Consider the following 516-nt stretch of genomic DNA (forward strand, 5'->3'; position numbering starts at 1 on the left):
ATGCTTTTTTTTTTTTTTTAAGTCAAGGTCTCGCTATTAGTTCAGGCTGGACTTGAACTCGCGGTGGTCCTCCTGCCTCACCCTCTGGAGTGCTGGAACTACGGTCGGGTGCCACCACCCCCAGCAAAGTATACTTATTTAGGGAAAGCTGGAACACTCACTCCTCCGAGCCATCACCGAACTGTCAGCACTGCGAGTACCACCCTGGGAATGCGGCTCATACTCCGGGACTGTTTTGGTGGAGGTGGAAGGAATGTCTCTAACACCCTCACCCTGCACAAACTGGCCCAGAGGGAGGAAGGTAACACTAGCCCCCGCCCAGTACGGGATGTCCTAGCCATCTGGCAGAAGCAAGGGTAGCCCCGTGGGGGACTGGGAACTGGCCGCGGAGACCACGGTGGGGGGTCTGGTGTGGCCAGTGGCGGGGGTGTGGCCATGGCAGAGCCAGTGGCTGGGCAGCGCGGGGGCGTGGCTGTGCACAGAGAGCCTGAGCCGGGCGGCTTGGTGGGCGTGGCC

The 516-nt window shown here is 60.5% G+C and overlaps 1 protein-coding gene across 1 annotated transcript in view; it reads left to right on the forward strand.

Moving 5' to 3' along the window:
- Positions 1-435: 435 nt before the first annotated feature.
- Gpr157 (G protein-coupled receptor 157) overlaps positions 436-516 on the forward strand; it is a 9,508-nt gene continuing 9,427 nt past the window's right edge. The window contains exon 1 of the mRNA XM_010638002.2: positions 436-504. Within this exon, the coding sequence (XP_010636304.1) occupies positions 436-504 (69 nt within the window). The remainder of the gene's footprint in view (positions 505-516) is intronic.

This window comes from Fukomys damarensis, unplaced genomic scaffold (assembly GCF_012274545.1).
Source record: "Fukomys damarensis isolate Sample0158 unplaced genomic scaffold, DMR_v1.0_HiC HiC_scaffold_23, whole genome shotgun sequence".
Taxonomy (NCBI): Eukaryota; Metazoa; Chordata; class Mammalia; order Rodentia; family Bathyergidae; genus Fukomys; species Fukomys damarensis.